The sequence below is a fragment of the Podarcis erhardii genome (assembly GCF_964252035.2).
Source record: "Podarcis erhardii genome assembly, chromosome: Z".
Taxonomy (NCBI): Eukaryota; Metazoa; Chordata; class Lepidosauria; order Squamata; family Lacertidae; genus Podarcis; species Podarcis erhardii.
The window spans coordinates 26,217,015-26,239,035 of NC_138504.1; the positions used below are offsets into that span (position 1 = coordinate 26,217,015).

General features: G+C 42.6%; 1 protein-coding gene across 8 annotated transcripts in view; it reads left to right on the plus strand.

Moving 5' to 3' along the window:
• PAK3 (p21 (RAC1) activated kinase 3) overlaps positions 1–22,021 on the plus strand; it is an 83,067-nt gene that overhangs the window by 51,268 nt on the left and 9,778 nt on the right. For 4 of the 8 annotated variants that reach the window (XM_081847109.1, XM_081847108.1, XM_081847107.1 and 1 more), the window contains 9 exons: positions 4,474–4,574; positions 9,357–9,401; positions 10,546–10,699; positions 12,531–12,568; positions 14,165–14,296; positions 15,087–15,249; positions 17,665–17,787; positions 18,249–18,312; positions 19,636–19,684. In XM_081847109.1, coding sequence (XP_081703235.1) covers positions 4,474–4,574; positions 9,357–9,401; positions 10,546–10,699; positions 12,531–12,568; positions 14,165–14,296; positions 15,087–15,249; positions 17,665–17,787; positions 18,249–18,312; positions 19,636–19,684 — 869 coding nt within the window. The remainder of the gene's footprint in view (positions 1–4,473; positions 4,575–9,356; positions 9,402–10,545; positions 10,700–12,530; positions 12,569–14,164; positions 14,297–15,086; positions 15,250–17,664; positions 17,788–18,248; positions 18,313–19,635; positions 19,685–22,021) is intronic. The other 4 variants (XM_081847111.1, XM_081847110.1, XM_081847112.1 and 1 more) reach the window with 4 other exon arrangements.

A 22,021-nucleotide genomic window follows, 5' to 3' on the forward strand; every position in this document is an offset into this window, starting at 1 on the left:
GGCTGTTGAATGTGGGGTGATACTGCTTTAAAGTGTAGTGCAGAGGGAGCCTCAATTGAGAAGAGGTGTGTGCCGGTTTCCCTTACTGAAGCATGAGCACTTAATTGATATTTAAAGGGAAGCAGTGGCCAGTTCCCTTTCCTAGTATGCCCCGCGGATGACCTTAAGGTCCCCAAATGACAACATTTTGGAGGTCCCAGGTTGCAAAGTGGTTAGATTGGTCTCAACAAGGGCCAGGGCCTTTTCAGTACTGGCCCGGACTTGGTAGAACGCTCTGTCACAAGAGACTAGTGCCCTGCAGGACTTGACATCTTTCTGCAGGGCCTGCAAGACAGGGCTGTTCTGCCTGGCCTTTGGTTTGGACTCAGTCTGACCCTTATGTTTCCCTCCCCTTATGGTCTTGATTTATCGGCTACTTTTAAAATGAGGCTGCATTTTAAATTGCATTTTAACCTGTATTTTAAATTGTCCCCCCCCCCCCATTATGTTTTTACTGTGATTTTATTTTTTATTTTATTGGTGTTAGCCGCACTGAGCCCGGGGAGGGCGGGGTATAAATAAAATTTATTATTGTTATTATTGTTATTATATTTTGTAACAACATTTCATCACCCATTTATATAGATTTGACTCTTCTTTTAAACTTTACTCGATGACCCTTTAAACCTACCGTATTTTTCGCTCCATAAGACGCACTTTTTCCCTCATAAAAAGTAAGGGGAAATGTGTGTGCGTCTTATGGAGCAAATGCAGGCGGGAGGCTCTGCTCAGCGCTCCCTTTAAAGAGCTGTGTGGAGTGTGTGTGTGGCTTTTGGGGGCTTTTCCCCAAGGAGGGAGAAGGGCAGCCCGTCACAGATGGGCTGCCCTTCTCCCTCCTCAGGAAAAACCCCCAAGAGCCGCACACACGCTCCGCGTGGCTCTTTAAAAGGAGCATGGCTCTTGGGGGCTTTTCTGGGAGTGGGGGAAGGGACTGACAGGCTGCCCTCTGTCCCTTCCCACACCTCCCAGAAAAGCCAGCAAGAGCCGCTGCCAGGCTCTGCTCAGCGCTCCCTTTAAAAAGCCGCGTGGAGCGTGTGTGCGGCTCTTGGGGGCTTTTCCGCGAGGTGGGAGAAGGGACTGATGAGCTGCCCACTGTCCCTTCCCACACCTCCCAGAAAAGCCAGCAAGAGCCGCTGCCAGGCTCTGCTCAGCGCTCCCTTGTAAGGGCTCCCATTTGTCCCTCATCCCGCTTTGCTGGGAAGCCAGCAGAAGAGGCGCTGCGCAGCTATCGCTCTTCCCCTGCTGGCTTCAGCGAGAGCTGCACAGCTTGCTCTGATGGCTTCTCAGCGAAGCGGGAGGAGGGACGGAAAGGTTTAAAGCAAAAAAAGTGAGAGCCGCTTATATGCTCTGCGCAGAATATTTTTTTTCTTGCTTTCCCCATCGCTTATGGAGCGAAAAATACGGTACTTTCTGCCACAGTGGTGAGAGTGTAATGAGAGGCCAAGACCGTTTTCTTATCTGCTGTTCAGAGTGATGCAAACTGAAAAGATAGGACAACTTGTTGCAGGCCATCTCTTAGCTGAAAATTAAAGTGTGAACACATTATAGATCTTAAAAAGGGCTAGGAGACTGGAGAGAAGCGTGGGGCCTGGAAGGAGTTGCTCTCGCATGCTGAGATGGTATATTGTTGCTGGCTCTAACAACTGCTGCAGGAAAACCATTTATCAATTAATATAAGTGTGAAGGTTGGAATCCTGGGCAGAAATTGTAGCCAGATAATTGTTTAGTAAGGGTTTAGCAATTAAATTAATAAGGATGAATGTAACGTTTGGGATTAGTTCATGCACAGTGTTTTTGATTACATGTGAGCATTCCAGATTGCTCCTGGAGACATTTGTATCTGCCGTACACGGATTCAAACTGTCAGGCCATTTATTCTTGGATATTGTCTGTTCTGATTGGCAGCAACACGCCAGGAACTTAGGTGGGTGGTATCACCCTCCCAGGTGAGAAGAGGGGTGACCTGGATGTCTCTGTGTATAAATAACTATCATACTTTGAAAAGCTGGTATCCTTGGATAAAACTCAGTTTTGTTGAGTTAATTCAACTAAGTAGTTTCCATTGGATTTTGAATAAATGTGCAATTAATTGTTACTGTTTTGAATGTTACTGGGTTATTATCTTCTTTAATGGGTTGTGCAAACTGCTATTATGAATATTGCTTTTTATAAGGTAGGGCTGGGGTCACTGGGGATGAGTTTATGGAACCAAAGTGAGGGGCTGAAAAGGTTTGGGAACTACTCATGAAGCATAACTAAGTCTGGATCTAGCCCTGAGGAAGCTGCCTTAAACAGAGTCCACTTAGCTCGGTCTTGTTGACAATGGCTATTGGTTGCAGCTCTTCAGATTTTCACAGGAATCTATTCCAACCCTACCTGGAGTTGTTAGGGATTGAATCTGGTACCTTTTGCACATGAATCCTTGGGTTCTGCCACTGAGTTGTTTCCCATCGTCCAGCAGGTTTTTTTAAATGAATATCACAACAGTTAAGGAGAAAGAGCCGTAGCTCAGCTGTAGAGCTGCTTTATATGAAAAAGATCAATCCTTGGTATTTCCAGGTAAGGCTGGGAAGGATTCCTGTCTGAAATGTTGGAGACTAGCTGCCATTCAGCATTAGCAGCTCAGGATTAGGTGGACCAATGGTCTGATTCTGTACAGGCAACTCCCCATTTACATACATTCATACGCACATCACTCCGAACCTGGCAGTGACCCAAAAATGTCACAAAAAGGGGTGGAATGGGGTGGGGGTGGGGTGGAACAGGGTGTTTACAGGCTTTCTCAATGATGTTTCAAATATATGTGATTTCACTTAAATGCACAGTGCCTTCAAAGGTAACCACTGCATAAATTGGGAGTTGTCTGCATAAGGCATGAGTGGTATCCAACTAAGTTCTACTTAGAATAGACCCATTGAAATTAATGGACCTAAGTTAGCCATGTTGGTTAATTTCATGGTTCTCTTCTGAGCAAGACTATCATTGGATACATTTCCATGCCTTTGTGTTTACTTTCTTTCTACCTGAAGGAATTAGATGCTGCAAGGCTGCCTAGGGAGGGCTTATGAGGAGTGGGTACATCTCTACTTCTTTAAAGGTGGTGGGTTCCACCCTGTTGTATAAAGGTATATTAACCACTCTCTGCATCACCCTGATTGCATGAGGGCTTTGTCTGAAGTCCTTAACAATTGTGCCTCAGTGAAGTCTACATTTCATTCACTCTTTTATGCAACAAAAAGGCTGCAAAGGAATTAAAGAGATGTCTATCAATACAAGCTTTAGTCAACTGCTCAACTAAGCTATTGGTTAAATTTGCTTATTGGCAAAACCGATATTTCTTTGTATCATATTGCCTAACAACTTGATCCACTAAATGCAGAGATGGGGAACCTATGCACACCCCCACACACCAGTGTTGTTGGACTCCAGTTCCCACCAGCCACTGTGAAACAGGAAGGTGGTGGAAGGTGAAGTTCAATGACACTTGGAAGGTCATGGGTTTTCTAGTCCTGAACTGATGCACAGGACTATTTCCAGTTTGTCATGGATTGGCTGGACACGGAGGCACCAGGGGGGGAAGCCGACAGGGAAACCCTCAAGGATAGAAAGCTCAGAGCCCAGAGGTTGGTGGTGGGATGATGATGAAAAAGGGTCAGAGGGAGAAGTTTGAGAGGTGTTGGAAGTTGAAGAGGTAACAGGGTTTAGAGAGCAGGAAGAGCCTGTGGCAGAGAGAAGTCCAGACTCAGAAGCAAAGGTGGAAGCAGGAGCAGAGGGAGGCCAAGAGCCAGGGATGAGTTAGGCTGGTGAAGAAGCCAGGGTGTCTCCCCCTTCTTGTCTCCCAGGACCAGAGGAGGTATGAAGCAGGAAGAGCAGAGAGAGGTGCACAGGTGCTTTGGAAGGACCTGGGGGAGGAGATTTAGGCAGTTGTGGAAAAGGTGGGGACCTTCAGCCTCCACAACTGCCTCATAGGGGCAAGTTTTACCAAGAAGAATTGCTGTGCTCATTAGACCTGGCACTCTTGAGCTGACCTTGTTTCTTCTAACAAAGAGTTATCTTTGCTTACTTCGTGTGATATATTCCTGACAATCGTCCCTGACAACCCCATGGAGGCTGTTCATACCTTTTGGGTTTAAATGATACATTATCAAGTAATGCACATGCCGTTAGCTTACAGGAGCAGTGTTCTGTAAAGTTGCATTTTTGTGGACATTTACCAAAGCAAGCCCCCTAGGACTTAATTATGAACAAACATGAATAGAATTGCACTGTTATGGTGCTGTTTCATTATCCAGCCTGGATTTTGCAGTCAAGGGTCCTTCTGGATTAAATTCTATCCTCCTACTTTCCATATCTTGCTTTGAATAAGCCTGACTGTAAAATGCATAAAAAATAATTATGCAGGAAAATAAGTGCTTGTTAACATTTTACTTCTAGCCAATAAGAAGAAGGAGAAAGAACGTCCTGAAATCTCTCTCCCTTCAGACTTCGAGCACACGATCCATGTGGGGTTTGATGCAGTCACTGGGGAATTCACAGTAAGTCATCTTTTTGTCCTCTGTTTGCTTCATTGCAAACTTCCTTGGCTAAATTGGCTTTCTTTGCAGCCATTTGTTCTGTGCAGACCTCACTTGCGTGCAGAGTGAACATGTGTACGGGAGGTGGTGGAATCACACCTGCCAACCTTGCAAGGGTTGCTGATCACACTCACAGAGCTCACACACATCTTACTTTGGATGCAAATGAGCTCTAGTGATGGGAAACCTACAACCCTCCAAATGTTGCTGGGCTTCAACTCCCATGATCCATGACCATTGGTTATGCTTTGTTGGGCCTGTTGAGAATTGGGAGCCCCAGCAGCATCCAGAGGGCCACAGGTTCCCCACCCCTGCTCTATGCTGACATTATGCTAGATGCAGACAGAAATTGGGGGGCTGCCAAGCACGATCCCCCTCCCCTCCTGTGCACATTTGCTGTACACGCAAGTAATGTCTGCTTAGGCTATCCCCTTGCCCACACAGGAGGAAGGTAGCTAGATTTCCTTGAGTGACACTTGTGTACTTTTGAGTATTCTACTGGAAACAATTGTTGCTTAATTCTCCCCACTCCATGGGTTGCTTGTTATAGACTGCAAACTATGGAAACTCTGGGGAAAGAGCTGAAGATGCTCTATGGATATATTCTGTAGGATAGTTTTATTTATTTAGAAGATTTATAAACCAGTTGATCGAGGAGCTCTCCAAGTGGGCTATAAATGCAGTTATGCAAATAAAACACAGATAAAACCCAGAAACCAATTTTCACAACACATATAGGTAACTAAGTTATATAACTGGGTTGGCTTGTAGAAACAAAGCTTTTCAGCAGGTGTCCCTAATGAGGGCACCAGCCCAATGTCAGTGGGCAAGGAGTTCCATAGCACTTTAGGAATAAATAACTACTCTTTTAAGCACAGACCTGTGATCTCAACAGACAGCCTCTAGGTTTTATCCAACTCTATAAGAGCTGGTATAAGAAACCACATATTTCATGCAGACTAGCACCCTGGTTAACATTTTGCCACCTAACTGTGGCATATGACATAGATTGCCAATTTAAAAATGCTGGCCAAACATGGTGCAGGTAGAGAAGAGTTTGTGGTATTTCTGGACATGAGCAGAAAGGCCTATAGACCTCTGTATGGCACTGAGCCAGGCTTACACCTATGCCTGTCCCTTCTATGCTGCACTGCGGCATGTTCTCCCGGTAATTGCTTTCCAGGTGTTCTGATAAACAAGATGTGAGCTTAAAAACTCATATATGGAGCTAGAAGAGGATTTGGTGCCATCACAATCCTCTCCTTATAATGGCTCTCCAGAGTAGGATTATTTCCCCTTTCCCCACGTGCTTCCCTTACCTCTTAAGTATGCCTTCCCTTGCTGTCCGCTAATCAATCATTCTTCCCCACAGAAGGAAAGAATTCTGCTAACACTCAAAATAGCATTGTGGGGTTGTTTAAATCATGGGCTGGGATAGTGGGCTGCAGTTGTACCCATTGATTCTCTGGCTTTTCGCCCTTCGCCTAAAGCACTTGAGAAGGACACGGGAGCCCAGAGATCGTTTAATTGTAGCTGGGATGGAGCTTCACTTCATTCTTGCACATTTCTTGAACATCCCAAGAAAGATACTTGATAAGGATTTAATGACGAGTGCTTGAGGAATTTGATTTCTGTGAATTCCGATGTGAGCTGACTTCATCCTCATCAAAAGGATTGATGTGTAGATTACAACTACTTATCCTTCTGGTTTTGCACTTTTCCAAAATCTGTGACATAGTTTTTCCATCAGAAAGCAAACCAACAAGCAAAACAAAACACGTTACAAAGGTGAATTTTAGCATAAAATTTGTTCAGAGATACATATATTGATGCAAAATACATATTTTGTAATAATATATATTTTATGTTGAATATTTGTGTCTTTTTTTAAAAAAAATCACAGATTAATGAATAAGCAGGGCGGAGATGGGTTATGAATAAACATGTGTGAAATTGATATGGAACAGAAATAGATTGATCCAGCCATCCCTAGATTTAATGCCTGATCTTTGTAGATGACCAACCCCCTCCTCCCATATAATAAATCCCCCCCATATAATTAATCTATCTTTCAAGAGATTTTAATAAACCACACATCAGATGTGTTTCAAGAGTCACTGGATTTGGGAAATACCCATTTTATCCATGTCAAAATCAATCAATTTTAGTGATTGAAAATATTCTTTGTGAGTAGGTATTCTAGAAACATGAGGAGTTGCAATGCTTTCTTCAGCTACTTATCCTCATAACTGAGTGATTATTCTCTTCCTTCATGCATTTATTTTCTTTCTCACTTGACTAGGAGAAATGAAACTATTAGTTTCTGATGCCCTAAAGCAACCTTCCCTAACTTGAGATGTTTTGGACCACAGCTCCCATCAGCCCCGGCCAATATGGCTGTGCTGGTCGGGCCTGATGGGAGATGTAGTCTAAAACCTTGGAAGGCACCAGGTTGGGCAAGGCTGCACTAAGGGATATAGATCTCAGACCCTAACATATAAATCGTAAGTATGATATTGGAGAACGCATTTCCTTGTGGCTTGATTCCATGGTGTTATGGTTAACATTTAGATGAAGAAATCAAGTAGGGTAGATGGATCACATGGAAAGGAACAGAGTCAGCATTGCCAGCCCCCAGGGTGGTCTTCTACTTTTATGGATTGTTCCCCATGTGCTTTTCCATCCCATGATTCTTCAGTCTGAATTTTACCAGAGTGACAGTGTGGGATCCAGCAACAAGAGTAGCTTTCATGATACAGCATTAATGCATTAAATTGTGTCTGTTTTAGTTCCCTGCTCTTTCTTGTAAGATTCCCTGAAATTAAGATTTATTTTAACAGAGAGAGAGAGAGAGAGAGAGAGAGAGAGAGAGAGAGAGAGAGAGGAAGAGGTTGAGGTTTTTGATACAAAATTGTTTATTGAGGGTAGTAGCCCTCAGGAGTCATAGTTGCTGCACCTGACTGTTAACACCAAGTTATGGTAATCATCAAGCTAGTTCATCTTGGTGATCAGTTTGCACAGCAAGGGAACATAAGTATCCTTGGAATCACATGGGAATTTCTGTTTCCTGAAGAACCAGATCTTCTTAGCTCCATAACCACAGCTGGTTCAGTTAATTAGCTATGGGTCTGTGACATCTTGAGCTTTTCCTTATTTCCTTTATATGTTGGTAAGTATATTGTGACAAGGGTTCTGCCGCATCACCAAGCCTCTTAACAAAAGTATTTCCACAGTGTTCACATTTTTTTCTCTATCTCTCAAAAGTTTGGAAGTGTCAGGGGATTGTTCAAAACCTGCACAAATGTTCCTTCTTCATTTTAGAAGATTGCAGTAGCTGCCGTGCCTGATCTGTTGGTTATGTGCCATGCGCAATGTGCAGCGTGCACAGTATTACTCCAACACATAATGCCAGCCAGTGTTCTGGATGGATTCCCTGTTACTCATTGCTGCATCCAAAATCACAGCTGGGGATACCTGCTGCATGGGCTTTGAAGTCTGGCTTTCAGTCATTAGCATCCAATGACATGATGCTGATTGTCACAAATGCATGTCCGAATTCCCATTTTGTTTCGCTTGGAGCCACCACAAGTAGCAGAAATTGGGACACAGAGCACTAAATTCAATGACTGAAAATGATTAGGCAAAAGAAGCATGCTTCTGAGGCCTATAGATAGTTTGGTGGAAAAGTTGGTGCCCTAATAAGGTGGGGAAATTTTGTTTTCCACTATTTTTGAATGAGAATTCTGCAAAGCATGCCTTTTAATAAGACAGATCTGCATTCCCCATCTAGAAGGGAAACTGGCTGCAACTCAAACTCATAAAGGTTCCCATTTCAAAACAAAAGGAAATGATGGATTTAGGTTGCATAAAGTCAAGTGGCATATATATATATATATATATATATATATATATATATATATGTGGCATATATGTATGTTGCCAAGAGTTTTCTCTCTGGCATTATGTTTGGCATAATTTGGTTTGACCCTGTTTGCAGACTCCAAAAACAAAACAAAAAACAAAAATCCAGAATTGGTTGATTTTTCCATCTGCAGCATTTGTGTCCATTCGTACCCTGGCTATTTTTGAAAAACAGTTTTTAATAATTCCTAAAGTCAGATGAGTCCTGAACAACTTTAGGCTGAAATTCTAACCCTGCTTGCCTGTGAGTAAGCCCCACTGAATTCAGTAAGGCTTATTTCTGAGTAGACATGGTTAGGATTGCACTGTCAATGGGATGTAAACCCCACTGGACTTGCTGACCCTTACTTTTAAACAAGCTTGCATGGGATTGCATTGTAAATGTTACATGGAGACCTTTCAGAATTACCAAGGTGGGTTTAAACATGAAAGAATTCTTAGAAGAAGGCTCTATGTACCCGCCACAACTGTTTTAATACTGAATATTTGATCCAGTCACTTGGCAGTATGATTTTTCCAGTGAGTGAGCAAACATGCCACAACCTGGTTAAAATGGGGAATTGCTGCTTCCAAACTTTGGACTTAATTGTGATTTATTTCCTCCTCCCCTTCTGTTTTTCATAGTCTGTCTTCCTGTAGCCTGTCAATGACTACTACTTGGTTTGCTACTTCCCTCGTTTTAGACTGGGTTACCCTCACACACACAACCTTGACCTTCCCTGCCCCATTCTGACCCATTGGATTTCACCTCTTTCCCACCGTCTGAGTTGTCCCACATTCTGTTTTAACTTTCTTTTCTTTCTTTATTTACGTCCATTGCAGCCAGATCTCTATGGCTCACAGATGTGCACAGGGAAGTTTCCAGAGGTGCGTCACAGGCCCAAAAGAAGCTTGCATCCAAGTGCTTCTTTGAGATGTCATAGCACTGCAGCGGCAGGTTCCGTGTGTGTGCAGTAGATTTCGTTGCTTGGCTTATTCCAACTTTTTCATCGTTAACCCCAAACTCCAAAGGCCCATGTCACATCTCATTTTTGCAGAGAACCTCGTAGGAGGAAGGGGGGAAAAACCCCAGTTTTGTTAGAATGTTAGCTGTAAGCTGGGGTGGCAAAATAAAGGGATGCTTTGATGCACTTCAAGTGAGTTACTGCTTCAATGTTAATTGTGCTGCTAAGGGGTGGGGGAGATGGTCGCTCCTTGAATTTAGGAAATTATACTGGATGTTCCAAGACAACTTTCTCGGAAATCAAAATACCTCAATACAAACTTATAAGATTTTGTACTTTGGTGGATGCAGCCACTGCTCCTAATTCCTGCAGTATTATTATTAATAATAATAATAATAATAATAATAATAATAATAATAATAATAGATAACATTACACAGTAGAGGGAAGGAGTGGGGAAAGAGGGTGCATTTTAAGTCCCAGCTACCTTATATAACTTCGCACCACCATTTTGATTCCAAATTGCAGCTCCTCCTTTGAAGTAGGGAAAATGTCCTTGAGTGGGCAGTTAAGGCGTCAGGAGGTAGCTTTGGTCTCGGTAGCGTCTGCTTTTATCGTCTGAGTAGAAAGCATTTATCTTGTTATGCATGAGCTATCCAGTGTAAATTTCCTAAAGCACCCGGTGTTGTCCTCCAGTGTAGAGTAGTGTTTCGTTTTCTGTCCTGAAGCGCCAGGGAAATGAGATAAGCTTTGCCGCCATTGGTCCATGGATCAGCAAGAGTTGAATTAACGATGAGCTTCATGCACCTTTTTTTCCTGTCACAGTCATAACTTTTTGGTTTTTTTTTAAGTTGGATCCAGGTTTTAGCTCTTTGTTTTAATAGAGGATGAGAGAATGATTGCACCTGCTGTAAAGTGTCTAGCTTTTTAAACTCTTGGGCATCAATCAAAGGCTCCAAATGTAATATTACAGGTAGCGTGGGATTCTTGGTAAGGAACTGTGCTGGCAGAATATAAACGCTGATGAAATGCCCTGAATCGTCATCCTTTCCACTTGCTCTTCACAGGGGATTCCGGAGCAGTGGGCTAGGCTGCTGCAGACCTCCAATATAACAAAACTGGAACAGAAGAAGAACCCTCAAGCTGTTCTGGATGTCCTCAAATTCTATGATTCCAAAGAGACAGTAAACAACCAGAAATATATGAGCTTTACATCCGGAGGTAAGGAGCCAATGATGGCGGAGAAGACACCATCAGAACATAAAAAATAAAAAGTTTAAAAATAAAAAAGACTAGATAAGGGAAGAATGACCCACAGGCCTTATATGGATATAAATCTCAGCTATGCTATTTTTCTTGTGTGAGACTCAGGCTCATGTGCTTCCTCCTTCCCATGCCTCTTGGACTTTCCATTCAGTTTCCCATTAACCTCATTAGTGTTGTGCCTGAATTGTAAACCATGGTTAAACTTCAGTATGGTTTATTAAAACAAGCTAGCTTCATAAACTACAGTTTGTTTTCGGTTTGTTTCAGTAAACCATAGTTAGTTAAGACAAACCACAGTCCAAATTCACTTAGAAGGTCTCTTCAGATCAGTTTGGGAAGGTTGGTGTGGCACACACAGGACAAGGACATAGGAGGGGGATAGTGTGTATGCCCTCGTGGTAGGTGAAGAGTGCCTCAGGGAAAGCATGGAAAGAGGGAGCACAATGAAACTGTACTTGAGATGACCATTGGTGATGGGGGGGAGGGACTCAGAGACACACAACAGGACGAAACAGGAGAGAAATGGGGAGAAGAGCTGGAGGGGGGGGAGCAAAGTGGGCTGCAAAAAGGGAGCAAGGTGTTAACAGCTTTGAGGGGCAGTGAACCAAGAGGGAAGACAGTGTAGAAAGACCGTACAGCACAGCACAGCACATGGCTCCACCTGGTTGCCTTGAGGGACTTTGGCCCAGGGAGCTGAGTGCGCCACTAGAGAAGTCTTAATACAGTTTTGAAGCCTAACTCCAAGACAGAACCCTAGGGTGTATCCCAGGGATCACCAGTGTAGCACTTGTAGGTGCAGTGGTGCCTTTGAGGTCTTCTTTCGCTGCCCACAAAGCCTCTGAGCACACATACTGTCCCCTTGGTCCTGAGAAGGTGATAATGGTTGCATTTTTCTCCTCCAGAAAGTACATAGAGCTGAAGCAGGAAGTTGGAAGCATGACACTCTTTTGCACTTCCTTTTTCAGCTCTCTGTGCTTTTCAAGGCTAGAATTTATTCTACAGGCAATTGCTTTCCCCCGGATCCTTCGGAAAAGTGAAGCCTGTGTTCTGCCTGCTTTTTCATGATCTGGGAGAGGGAAGTGACATGGAATGGTGATGTCCTTAGGTCTGAAAAGATTGATGACTCCTGCTGTACATCCTTCTTCTTACTTCCTTTTGGAAGAACCCCACTGAGGCTCACTGCTATGCCTAACCTCTAAGAACACTTAATAATAATTTTGGGGGGGGGGGTATAATTATATTGAGGCTTTTTCATAATACAACACAATAAAAAACAAACTAATCTAAATGAAAATAAAAACAGAAAGAGAAAGAGAAAATGCGAAGCCCTCCCTCAAACATAGCTCTTAACCCTTGCTCCACGCAGAAAGGGGTGGGCCCACCCAGCTCTCACCTGAGAGCTTCCCTTTCTTCTCCCAGCCTTCCACCCTGGGAAATCTTCCCTTCCTAGCCTTTCACACAGGATCTTTAACCAACCATCAGTCATCTTCATGTGTATACCATCCCCTCATTGACCCAGAGTAGACAACACATGCACACACAAAACAGAAGCAAGAGGGGGGGGAAAAGGGGTGGTTATGCAGAAGAGATCTCAACAGGCTTTTGATTTCCTTTTCCTTTTTAAAACTAAACAGCAGCATGGGAGGTCGTGATTGGAAGCAAATGAGTAGTATAGGGGAGGGTTTGACCCTGTCCAACATTGCCACACATGTGTCATCTCCTAACTGCCCTGTAGCCATTTAGGATCAATGAAGCTATTGAGAACTTTTGTTGTTGCACGTTTCAGATAAAAGTGCCCATGGATATATCGCAGCCCATCCTTCGGTGAGTATAAGAACCTGCTGTTGAATGTGAACTAATTCCATTTGGGGGGGGAATAGTGTCTCTGCTGAGATTTTTGGCTTGATGTGATTTGCAGCTGGCTCTGAATACCAGTTTCTGGGAATCAAAAATATTAGGGGAGTGCCGTTGTGCTCATGTCCCACTTACAGGTTTTCCATAGAGGCTTCTGGCTGGCCACTGCAAGAACAGGATGTTGGAATAGATGGTCCCCATTTGAACTGATCCAGCAGTCAGGCTTTTCTTATGTCTTTTTGCTTATAGGAATGCTTGAAATAGCAGTGTGTATTTAATGAAAATTGAATCACAGCAAAACCCCCAAAAGTACAATTAAAGCAATCCCTATCAATTCCTGAGTTCTCAGTATGAATGTCTTATTTTCCATTCTGAATAGTTGAAGTAGGACTTTCCTTTCCTCTTCTTATTCTTTTTAATGCTGAGATACGTAATATTATGGACTCAATTACACAACAGAGGCCATGCAATGGGCAGTCGAGAAATAGTATGGAATTGCTGGCAGAAGAGTAGAGACCCTTTTCGGATTATCTGAGAAAACAGTATAGCCAAATGAAATTGTAGGCAGGACTTGAAATATAAGCAAAGGAATGAGAATGATAAAGGAATGTAATGTACAATATATCTTTTAGAAAAAAAGTATTGCATTTAAAGCAGTAAATAAAAGATTTAAACAGAAACATCATGGAAGTAAGGATGGGAAGTCAAGATGCTAAGGAATATTGTATTGAAACTGAATTAAATTTATTAAATTGTATGAAAATCAATAAAAGACGATTTAAAAAGAGAGAAATAGTGTTCATTGCATGGTCTCTATGAGAACAAGTGGCTGGCCAAAATGACTTCCCTGTAATGAATTCTACAAGCATCTCATGAAATGAGAATTCCTTTTTCCCTTTGCCATTGTTTTGCTTTTTTAAAATAAGTATGCCATCTTTGACTGTAAAGGGAAAATGACAGTGATGAAGCCATAAAGAACTCAAATGGCTTCTTGAGCAGGCCTGTTTTTGCAGATGTGGCTCTACCAGGAGAATTTTAAAGCTCTGTCAGAATGCTCTAAATGAGATCATGGGCAGGCAGAAGTGGCTTCCCAGGTGGCGTGGAGTCACTGGGTAGCTTCCCGGCAGGTGAGTTGTTGTTGCTTACCAAGAGGGAGAGAGGCGAGGTGGTGGTGAAGTTGGTGTGGTACAAAGACACCAATGGAGCCAATACAGCACTCCTGGTACGTAATAACAACCCACTTGGGAAACTAAGCGTTGCAGTTCTTCCCCACCCAGCAAGCCACTTCTGCTCATGGGACAAATACATTCCCAAAAAGTCAGATCACTGCAAACTCCCTTTTGGTGTAGCCATGTTTTTTTCCTGCTCCACACCTAATGTCATGTGTGATTTCAGGTATAGGGCAGGTAGGCCTCACAGGCCAAGTGGGTTACCTGGTGGACCTAATTAGGCCTGCAGACCATAGACCCCCGGCCCTTGTCCTACAGCCAGACCTCCTCATGTTCTGATAGTAATCCCGTAAACAGCTGAAGCCTCATTTTATGAATACATCTTTTGCACATACAGAGCACAAAGACTGCATCAGAACCTCCACTGGCTCCCCCAGTTTCCGAAGAGGAGGATGAGGAAGAAGATGATGATGATGATGACAATGAGCCACCACCTGTTATTGCCCCACGACCAGAGCATACAAAATCAGTGAGCTGCTAACAGTTTTAGTTTGAATTGTTGTCTGTATGGTAGGACCATACGTCTGCGTATTTGCCCTTGTTCAGCAGGAATGCATAGGGTTGGGGATCGCGAAGGGGCACAGAATCTGATGGTGATGCAGAATGCGAGCTTTTGGGAATCTCTGCTTTCCATGAATGTCTAGCCCTTATGGCTGCAGAGACACACAAAGTGTGGTCTGGTGAAATTTTGTTAGCCGGGTAGCCCGAAACAGCTTTTTTTAAACAATCCCCAGAGAAGTCTCTCTGTGCAAATTTCCAGATTTAACCCCTCTTGGCACAGAAATTAGATTGCCTCTGTGCTAGCTTTTTGTCTGGTTTTGCTCAGAGCACACACTGCCTATGGCAAAGCCAGTAGCTATTACGAGCCATGGAGGAAAATTCATTTTGAAGGAACAACTTTGAGTTTAGTACCCAGTCTTAGGATTTTCATTTGTAGGAAACTATGGCAGTCAGGTAGCTCTGCTCTGAGATTTATCACTTAATCCCAAGCTTTTCTGCATTGTGTGAAAAGGCATAGCAGAGCTCTTGGTTCAGGGTGTAATGTGTAAATTGAACAGTGTAATGGAAGTCTTGAAATCCATTATCTGCCTGTCAGGAGCTTAAATTAAACCTTTAGAGAGAAAGCAATATAATATTTGTGAAAGCACAGGAGACAATTAAAGTGTTTCCTTGTATGTAGCTCATTGGCAATTCATTGTTGTTCAATTTCCCCAAGTTCACAATGAAATTAAGGTATTTCCTGCCATTGTTTCTTTCAGATTTACACACGTTCTGTCATTGAACCTGTTGCGGCTCCAGCCCCAGTGAAGGAACCTACAACCCCTCAGCCTGAGAATTCCAACTCAAACACCTTGTATAGAAATACAGATCGGCAGCGGAAAAAATCCAAGATGACTGATGAGGAGATCCTAGAGAAATTAAGTGAGTGTTTCGCCCTTGCTTGCACACTATTGATACTTGACCACAAATTTATCAAGGAGAAATCTATCAATGGATACCTAGCCATAATAACCAAGTGGACCCACCATGCAGTCTACCTCAAAGTACCAGCTAGTGGGAGGACATATATCTAGAGAGAGGACTATTGATATCATGACCTCCTTGCTATTCTCCCAAAGATATCTAGGTGGCTGCTGTCTAAGACAGGATGCTTGATTGGGTGGTTTTTGGGTCAAATCAAGCACAGTTGTTCTGTTCTTCTCATCCACCAGACTAGATAATCTGAATGAGTCTCCCAGGTTTCTGATTCCAAATGCTAATGGCCACTCTCATTGAAGCCAAGAGTTGCAAGCAAGCTATTTTTACATGAGATCTCTCATGAGACGACAACTCTTATGGATGAGCATTATTAATGAGGCACAGCAACAATTGCCTGCCTGCCCCACATCTCCAAGCCTTTCCTTCCTTGATTGATTTTTGGTTGTTTCATGATTGTCTGCTTTTTTCCTCTCCTCCTTAAGAATGTAATGTATGCCTGATTAAGGTGTCTGAGTAGTTGCCTTCCAGCCAACTTTGAGCTGCAGATTGAAAATCCAATGGAATTTCAAACAGTCTTCTGAAACATGATGTATTGCATTTGTCTGTACGACTGAGAGCTAATTAGGAAAATAATTAAGAATTAATTAACAAAGCTTTATGTTTGGAACCCAGGTGGTGCATCCCACCCCCCTAATTTTCTTCCTTCTTTAATATCTTCAGGACTGACCTCCATCCACCTTCAGAAAGATGCCACACAGCTTTGTTTGATCTCTAAATGAGATTGACTCTTCTTTATTTCTTAGGAAAAAATAAATAGATACCAGTAGCACATACAGTGGTACCTCGAGTTACAAACGCCTCAGGTTACAAATGCTTCAGGTTACAAACTCCGCTAACCTGGAAGAGTTACCTCGAGTTGAGAACTTTGCTCCAGGATGAGAACGAAAATTGTGTGCCAAGCAGCGCAACGGCAGCAAGAGGCCCCACTAGCGAAAGAGCGTCTCTAGTTAAGAACAGTTTCAGGTTAAGAATGGACCTCTGGAACGAATTAAGTTCATAACTACAGGTACCACTGTATAAGGCTTTATTCTACCTTGCCATGCAGCGTATTGTACCAATACCCTCTGGCTCTCCAAAGGGGATCTGAGCATTGAAGCAGTGGACTCCTGAAGGCACAAGCTCAAGAGGCCTCTGCTTACCCACAACTCCTGGGAACACAGGAATCTTATGTGAAGTAAAACTATTATCCCATCTAGCTCAGTATTGCTTACACTAACTGGCAGCAGCTTGGGCAGGAGTATTTTCTAGCCCTACCTGGAGATGCTGCCAAGGGTTAAACCTGGGACCTCATGGGTGCAAAGCGGCTGCTCTGCCACTGAGCTATGGTCCTTGTTGGGAAAAAGTAGGGTGCTAGAAGCTGTCCTTGTAGTCTTGCCCTTTGGGCTGTTGCACAGAACCAGAAGAGGACAGGTGTGTGCAAAGTCTATTCACTACTGAACTGGCACATTAGTTGGGATGGGTGATATCAATAATAGCATGAAAGGATGGGTGGAAGGGGGAAATAGCGCTACCCAACTTTGTTACCCCCACCTGTATGAAGCTTTAGAGCTTACCAGTTATAATTATTAGCTGCCTGGCCTTTCCCCCTTGTGAATGCAACAGAATATTCTGCTTGTTACATGCCCAACTCTAGTAACGAATCACAGAGTATTTGGGTTTTGCATATTCTCTGTATCAGAGTATTGCATATTCTCTGCGGGAGTTTGGATCTCAGCATCTTTCTTCTCCCTTCACACTGAATTTTCCTTCAGCATAGCCCGTCATGTTGTAACTCCCATGGTTCCTTAACTTGCCACCTGCTGTCCTTCCCTGTCTACTGCAATATTCAGGCAGTTTTTTATTTCTACTTTTGTTTTTGTTTTTTAAATGATATTTATTAGAAGTTTCAAAAATTACAGAGAAAGAAAAAAGAAGAAAGCAACAACAACAAAAGAAAATTTTCAAAGCATATATAACAATTTATTTCTACTTTTGAAAGCACCTAAATATCATGGCCAAGGTCATTTTCAGTGTTATGACATATGTCTTCACCTGTCAATGGCTCGTTTTTAAGTGGTTTTAAAAGCAATGCTTGGTACATTTTTGCATCTATCCATTTTCTTCCCTTGCAGTTTTAGAATGCAAAGAAGATGCAGTGCTATTAGGTCTAGCAAAGATTATTTGTATTTTGAATCACCCCCATTATAGAAAGCTGACCCCTGTATCCTGCTTTGGGAGGGGGAATATATGCACCTTTTGTCTGTCTTGCTAGAAATCATATGTTCTCACATTTTTGCTCTTATTTTGTTCTTCTCACAGAATTTCATAGAAGTGTAGAGTTGGAAGGGACCCCGAGGGTCAACTTGTCCAGCCCCCAGAAGCGCAGTTTGCATGAAGACACCAAACCCAAGTTGATTCATCTGATTCAACAGTTGAAAAAGGGTTCAGAATCTCTCATTATCTTCCTGATCTGAAGGGTTTCCCTTTTCCAGTTCCGTTGCTTGGAGATTACCTAACTTCTTTTCTCCTTGTACACAGATAGGCTCCTCTCCCCCCTTGAAATTAAAGTGGTCATAGATAATCTTCTTTCAGATTCTGCTAACTCCTTTTGAAAAATACTTCTATACTACACTTTCACAATCTGGTGCCCTCTGAACTTTTTAAACATACAACTCTGACCAGCCCCAGTCAGTTAAAAATACAGGGAACCTTAGGCCCTCCTATGGAAATGTCTGGTGAATTTTGCCCACCCACCCACCCCAGTGTCTCTCCCACAGGACTAAACACAACCTCAGCTGAAAATATAAGCTCACTTCACATGATATTATCCTTTTCTTTTTCTTCGCTCTCACTTAAAATGTATTATCTTCCAGTGATGATGACCTTCCTTTGTTTTTTTTCAGGAAGCATTGTAAGTGTTGGAGACCCGAAAAAGAAATATACAAGGTTTGAAAAAATTGGCCAGGGGTAAGTATTGCCAAGGCACAGGGGCTCAGTTTTGATTATAGTATTTCTGCCCATTTATTCATGTATGTTTGGTTATACAAGTTATCACTGGCATATTTTCCATAAGGCAGGGACTACAATTTGGTTGCCTCGTCTTCACACCTGGAGCTACCAATGTGAGCAACCATCAGTAATTCCCTGGTTCAGATCTCACCTCAACATCTTTGAGTATTCCACAGTATGGGAAAGATAAAATATTGCTGTTGTGTGCATCATGACAAATATATTTTATTGCAGAATAAAATTTTATTTATATGTGTTATTTTATCACACAGAAACTGGACTTGTTTGCAAATAACACTAACCCAAGGTTTGTTTAAGCCAAGGCTTGTTCAACAAACCACAAGTTAATACAAGTTAGCCCCCAGACAATCAAAGAAGGGGTGGCTTCTTTCTTCAAAATTAGGTCCCCTGCCCCCAGCCGTTCATTAAGTTTGGTGAGCATTTATAGTTTGAGCATTTGTGATGGGGTACAAGCAAACCATGGTTAAGGAAGGGTGCTGTTTTTTAATGTAATTCCATGCTATAGTTGAAAGAAATCAAGGTTCATAAGTCAACATCAAACCATAGTTTCAGATTGTGGTTTGTTGACAGTAAACAACCCATATTGGGCCTCTGGGCAGGGTTCACATGTAATGCTAACTCATGGCTTGACAAACCATAGTTTAATAAATCAGCATTTAGCATTGTGTGAGAACCAAACTGTAGTTTCATATTCAATCTCAAAATACTTCTGACACCTGCCAGACCTATTTCTGTAGCCTGAAGAATGACATCTGGATATAAGCAGGTAGAAGGTTATCTAAATAAAATGCTCAAATCAAAATCCTCTGCACTTGAACTTTGGTTCTGCACTGACAACCATGAGTAAACAGGTTTTTTAAAAAATGTAAACAAATTGGATTAAACTTCCCTATTAGTCACAGAAAACACATTAGCATTAACATTGAAATGATGAATGGCATATCCAATGGAAACACTGCATTAAACCGAGGGATCCAGGCTGTGGGAGAAAAAAGTGAAATGCTCTTAAAATAATTTTGCTTGCTAATTAATATCCACAGTTCCAAACAACATTCTGGCATTGTAGAAAGACTGTTCAGTGCATGTCAGTGTTAAACATCTAATAACTCACCAGCTACTTAATTGACAGAATCTTTTCTAAAACTGGGCAACACACTTTGTAGCAGTGACCAGCAGGCATAAGTATGTGCTCATTTTTATTCATGTTCTTCCTGTTTGGCACCTCCACATATCTTGACGACACATTCTATTTTCTTGTAGAGCTTCAGGTACAGTTTATACAGCGATAGACGTTGCCACAGGGCAGGAGGTATGTGCAATGTTGGTGTCTGTTTCTTCTCTGCTTTTAAAATTCTGCCCAGTTTTCTCATACCGCTTGTAATACACTTGTACACACTTTTGGGTTATTGCCTGCCTCTGATGCAGAACTGCATCACTTGTAAGTAAGAATGGGGGAGAAATTGGGTTCAGATCACATTTAAAGGCAAACTTACCTAATTCACACTTTCTGAAACAGTATATGAACTGAAGTGTAGGCACCCTTTGAAATATTCACAGTCTGAATTTTGCAATGCTGAGCAATGTGAACTACAGGCAAGCAATGTGTACAAAAATGCATATATTAGTGGAAAATAACGTACATAAATGTGTTGTGTTAGGAAAAACTGCTTCCCAAAACCTGTGTATGGGGGTAATGCAGCGGAGGTGGTATGGCTCTGAATACCACTTTTTGGGATCATGAGTATGGAGACCACAGCTGTTCTTGGGTCCTACCTGCAGGCATCCCATAGGCACCTGGTTGGCACCTGGTTAGCAACTGTGAAAACACGATGCTGGATGAGTTGGGCCTTTACCCTGATCCAGCTGGGACTTATCACCTGTTCTTAAGCTTGATGGGTCTTATGGATTATGGTGGCTGTGGCAGAAGACATAATGGATCTGGCAACCTCTGTGATGGCACACAGTCTGTTGGTTGTGACTATATGTATTTGCAGCAGTCGATGTGACTTGCCCTCAGTGCTCATTTGCTGTAGAAGCAGGTGCTAAAATCCAGCTGCTAAGCCTGTCATAGTTAATACAATACCCTCCTATCTTTTTAGGTGCTGGGTGGTCTCATAATGGAGATTCTATACATATTAGTTCCAGTGATGCTAATTATTCTTAACACTTGGACAGACTCTTTGATTTCCAAAGTTTGCTATAAATATTAATTAAAGAAGGATCGCGGTTAAATATCTGGGATTTGTATTTAGGTAACACGGAGGTTAGTTGACCTCAAGAGTTAAAGCTAAGGGAGGGGGAATCAAACTGAAGGTCAAAGGCCTAACCTTAAGCTATGCAATTATGAGTCACTTGTGTCACGCTCGGTACCATTCTGCATGTCGACCGAAGTGTGACCCATACAAAGCACTGAATGGGGAGGCCTCTGAACTTCTTTGAGTTTGACTAATGTTGAGTTGTCAGCTTAATGTTTGCACCTTTTTTTTTACAATTATGGTGAAGCCCAGTAGAAAGATCGGGGTTTTCAAGCTTGGAAAGAAAGAGAGGTTAAGGGGCAATCAAGATCCATTAACACTCATGCAAGTTTGGCTGTTGATATCAGCAAGATATACATTGCATTGACAATTATCAGTGCTGGAACACTAGATAAAGTTGAGCAGGATACCTCTAGATATATAGTGGACTCTCAATTGCCAGTGATTTCAAAAAGAGATGGAACCCCCAGGAGTGCAGCTGAGACACTGTTTTACCCAGCATTTTATGGATAGCATTGGGTGTGTTTGCTTTTTTAAAATTCCCTTTTTGACCCTATTGATTGTGACCACAATCGAATATTCACACCATACAGCAGAAAATTCTTCACCTCCTGTACATTTTATCCATTGGGTAGTATCCAAGGGCTTCTTCCCTCCTATGGAAAGAGTCTTCCTCCCAGGGCAAGTCTCCTTCTGTCAGAGCAACCCATTTACTGTGCATACTGGTTTCTGAAGCAAAGTGTGTTAGCACTTAACATAGCTGTTTCCTAAGAATGTGAATCTGCTTGTTGTCATCATAGAACTGATGCAACTTAGATATATTCAACAACATTTACTGTGCACTATTTATAATGATAGTTCACAGCTGAGGCGTGTGTGAATCCCTCCTCGTACTCACAGATTATCTCCATGCAAACCATCCCCATACTTTTCTCCTCAGCTGAGCTTTAATACCAGCTTGGCTAAGAGGAAAAAAAACTTGGCACAGAATGTACAGGGAGGTAAGTGGCGGGCGCAGAGTGCGCTTGGCTCACCTCACTCACATAACCTAAATATAGAGCACCCCCCGTCCTCTGGGTTGTATGTGACTTGAGGCAGGCCTAGAATTAAACCAGGTGTGGGAAAGCTTTGCCCATCCAGATGTTGCTGAACTACAACTCCTGTCAGCTCCAGCAAGCTTAGCCAATGGCCGGGGAGGATGGGAGCTGCATTTTGGCAACATCTGGAGGGCCACAGGTTCCCCACAACTTCTTTAAACCAATAAGTCTGAGAGATGGTAATAGTGACCCATGAAATCCCTGATTTGATTCTCACCTTTACCATGAGCTTCCTAAGTAACTTTAGATTCCCCCACCATTTGCAGCAAGGCCAGCTAACCTTACAGGGTTGCT